Below are 3,922 nucleotides of genomic sequence, written 5' to 3'. Positions count from 1 at the left end.
AAGGCTGAGGCGGAAGGATCGCCGGAGTCCAGCAGGTCGAGGCTGCAGTGGCCAGGAACGGACGCTGCACTCCGGTCTGGATGACAGAGTGAGACTCCAACTCAAAAAAAGAAAAAAATTTATTTTAACTTAAATAGTATTTGCATGCATTTAAAAGATCATGCCATGCTAAATGACCTATAAAGTAGATCAGCAGTATCTCATCCCGCTCCAGCCTCCAGAGGCGGCTTCCAGCTGTGCTGGATGATTCTGCTCGTATGCATTTCCATATTTCTAAATAATATGCTTTCTTTTGTTTTCTACCTGCCTACCTCTAGGATTTTTCCCCCTAAATGATCCATCTGAGGTCAGATCCCTGTTAATGTCTTTGGAAATACTCATACATCTCATGTTCAGTTTGACTTTTTAATTCGGGAAACCTCCTTTCCACCACTTTTCTTGCTGCTCCAGTCTGGACTGGTCATCTTCTGTGCCTGGTGCAGACCATTGCTTTCTCTTTGCTCCTCTTCCGTGTTGAGTCCCTTATTTCTAGAATCCCACACCTTCCTTTTCTTGCATAACTCCTAGCTTTGCTGAAGCTAAGAGAGGTACACAGCAAGTATATTTTTGTTGTTGAAATGAATGAAAATATTTATATAATAGCCTCCTATTTGATGATTTGGCTGGTCACAGAATTCTGGGTGGAAGATGATTTTATGTTAGAACTTTTAGCATTCAGTGTTACTGTTGAGAAATCCAATGCCATTTTGGTTCCTCCTTCCATTAAATAAAACCCGATTCTTTTTTCTTTTTCTGAAAGCTAAAAGGATTCTCTCTTTATTTTGAAATTCTGAAACTTTACAATGATCGTGCTGGATACTTGGTAAGCCATTACAATCTCAAGATGTGTGATCTTAAGGCCGGGCACAGTGCCTCAAGCCTGTAATCCCAGTACTTTGGGAGACCAAGGTGAGATGATTGAGCCTAGGGGTTTGAGACCAGCCTGGGCAACTTGGTGAGACTTCGTCTTTACAATAAATAAATAAAAAAAATTAGTTGGGCGTGGTGGTGCATGCCTGTATTTCCAGCTACTTGGAAGGCTGAGGCAGAAGGATCGCCTGAGCCCAGCAGGTCAAGGCTGCGGTGGCCATGAGCCTGCCACTGCACTCCAGCCTGGACGACAGAGTAAGACTCTAACTCCAAAAAAGAAAAGAAAAGGAAAAAAAATGTGTGAAAGATGTGTGACCTTTAATTCTAGGAATGTTAATTGTATTATTTCTTTAATCATTTTCTCCTTGTGCTTTTCCTCTTCTTTTTGGAGATTCTGTTGGTTACATGTTGAACTTCTTGGATTCACTTTCTAATTTTTCTAATCTTTTCTGCTTTCCATCTTGATCTTTTTTCTCATTCTAAAAAATTTTCTTGACATTATTTTACATTTGTTTAATTTTTACTTTAGCTATCAAAGTTTTTTTTTTTTTTTTGAGTTGGAGTCCCACTCTGTCGCCCAGGCTCGAGTGCAGTGGCATGCTCCTGGCCACCATAAAGTTTTAATTTATAGTAGTTCTTATAATCGTTCTCTGGTTGTTCCCTTTCCTTTTTTCTTTCTTTTTGAGTTGGAGTCTCACTCCATCACCCAGACTGGAGTGCAATGGCCGCTCCGGGCCACCGCAGCCTCAACCTGCTGGGCTCCGGCGATCCTTCCGCCTCAGCCTTCCAAGTAGCTGGAACTACAGGCACGCGCTACCACGCCGGCTAATTTTTTTATTTATTGTAGAGATGAGGTCTCGCCAAGTTGCCCAGGCGGGTCTCGAACCCGTGGGCTCAGGCAATTCACTCACCTCAGCCTCCCAAGGCATGGGATTATAGGCTGAGCCACCGAGCCCGGCTGTTCCCTTTTCATAGTATATCATTCTTGTTTTAGGGTCGCAATCTGTTCTAATACTCATTTTGTTGTTTTTCGTTGTTTTGTTTGTTTGTTTGTTTTTTGAGTTGGAGTTTCACTCTGTCACCCAGACTGGAGTGCAATGGCCGCTCCGGGCCACCGCACCCTCGACCTGCTGGGCTCCGGCGATCCTTCCACCTCAGGCTTCCAAGTAGCTGGAAATACAGACGCGCGCTACCATGCCCAGTCAATATTTTGATTTATTGTAGAGATGAGGTCTCTCCAAGTTGCCCAGGCGGGTCTCGAACCCGCGGGCTCAGGCGATCCGCTCACCTCAGCCTCCCAAAGCGCTAGGATTACAGGCTGAGCCAGCGAACCCGGCTTGTTGTTGTTTTTAAAAAAAGTTTTCTTTTGCTACCTGCCTTGCTGCTGCTTTCTGAGTTTCTGTTTGTGGGTGTTTTGGGGTTTTTTTTTTGTTAGAGCTTTTATCAAATATCCAATGATCCTTGGCTACCTGCTCATGCTTAAGCTTAAATAGGGCTCGCTGACTAAGGACCTTCTTATTATCAAATAGTGAGCCTTTAATTAGGGTCCCCCAAGGTCAGCATCTGAAGGCTTTCTTTGGATTGCTTGGTATGTCAAGAGACCGCTTCTCTTTCCTAAGAGAATGCCCATGTGCTTGGTCCTCTGGGAGCTAAGTGGGGGAAGGAGGCTGACAGTTCCATGATTTGGCATGTGCTCTTGCACTGAATCCCCATTTTCAGCCCCAGGATTAGCCTCATTCTTCACCTGTCTGGACTTCCTGAGTCTGAAGCCTGTCCGGGTCGATTTCTCCAGAGAAAAAGGCCCTGTTCTCCTGTGCAGGTGCTGGGGTGTTGGACACCTGGATGTGCAAGGTGGGAGAGAAGCCACAGGGTCCAGCTTGTTTTTAGCTCTGCACCTTGTCCCTTTCCACGACCTAGTATTTCCACACACACAGAACCTCTCAGGCTCTGCTGGGAACAGCGGCATGCCTCTCAGTAGTACCCCGCTGTGCAGGCCTTTGGTATAAGTACCTCGACCCTGGCAAGTTGGTTATCACTGTTGCTCCTTTTCTGATCCCTTTGACCTTGTGGATTAGCACTCTTTATTCCTTTCCTGTCGCTCTAATGGAGACTTAGGACAGAGGTGAGATAAATGCCAAGTTGAATGATCAGTCTGCTTTTTACATTACAGGCTGACCCTCCTCGGAAGAGTAACTGGAGACAGAAACACGAATCTTTTATCCGCACCCTCCGCCAGGCTCGAGAGGTCCAGCAGGTAATTGCCAAAGGTGGAAACCCCTCAGACTTGCCTCCCATCCTGCCTGCAGAAAATCCAGACTACATTCAGTGTCCTCACTGTAGCCGCCGCTTTGCTCCCAAGGTGGCTGAGCGACACATTCCCAAGTGTAAGACCATCAAGAACCGTCCTCCACCTCCAAGGAAGCCTCACAGCTGAGCAGACAACAGCGGAAACCTCCCTGGATAGCTCAGGAGCTCTGCTTCCCTTCAGCAGTAAATGGGAGAATCAGATGCAAAGTAGAAACAAACAAAACATTTATATCTCCCAGATCTGCCTGCAGAGTTAAAATCAGCAAGGAGAGCCATGGCTAACTGCAGGAGGCAGCTGCAGCCCTAGCTTCCCCCACGTGCCAACCCCGGGTTGGATGCCTCATGTGAGTGCCCCCAGAGCAGCTGGGTGAAGACGCTGCTGAGCAGGCCACACCAAAGATCTCTTACAAGCCTGACTCGTGCCTGCTAGTGAAGTGCTTGTGTTGGCTGTGCCTTCTGGTCCCCACATGTGTGTCCATGGCTCCTGTTAATTCTTCTTGCTCTTGCGAAAAGTTGGAGTCATTGGGGTGAGCTGGTGGCAGGGGAGCATGATCACCTAGATGGTAACTCTTAGAAAAGATAGTAAGATTTTGCTTCAAGGGAGTATTCATGGAAGCCTATCCTTGGCCTCCTGACTGCATGGTCCTGGCCAGAAGCCAATAAAAGTATGTAAGGTCAAAGCACCAGTGCAGGCTAAGCCTTTCCT

General features: G+C 46.7%; 1 protein-coding gene across 1 annotated transcript in view; it reads left to right on the top strand.

The window, feature by feature from the left end:
* The window catches only part of ZC2HC1C (zinc finger C2HC-type containing 1C), a 7,972-nt gene extending 4,568 nt beyond the window's left edge, over nt 1-3,404 (top strand). Inside the window, exon 2 of the mRNA XM_008064158.2 lies at nt 3,080-3,404. Coding sequence (XP_008062349.1) covers nt 3,080-3,343 — 264 coding nt within the window. The 3' untranslated portion in view covers nt 3,344-3,404. The remainder of the gene's footprint in view (nt 1-3,079) is intronic.
* The last annotated feature ends 518 nt before the right edge of the window (nt 3,405-3,922 follow it).

This window comes from Carlito syrichta, unplaced genomic scaffold, assembly GCF_000164805.1.
Source record: "Carlito syrichta isolate Samal-C Ts95f unplaced genomic scaffold, Tarsius_syrichta-2.0.1 Scaffold307214, whole genome shotgun sequence".
Taxonomy (NCBI): domain Eukaryota; kingdom Metazoa; phylum Chordata; class Mammalia; order Primates; family Tarsiidae; genus Carlito; species Carlito syrichta.
The sequence above is the reverse complement of the archived record's forward strand: the minus strand, read 5'-3'. Positions and strand labels throughout refer to the sequence as shown.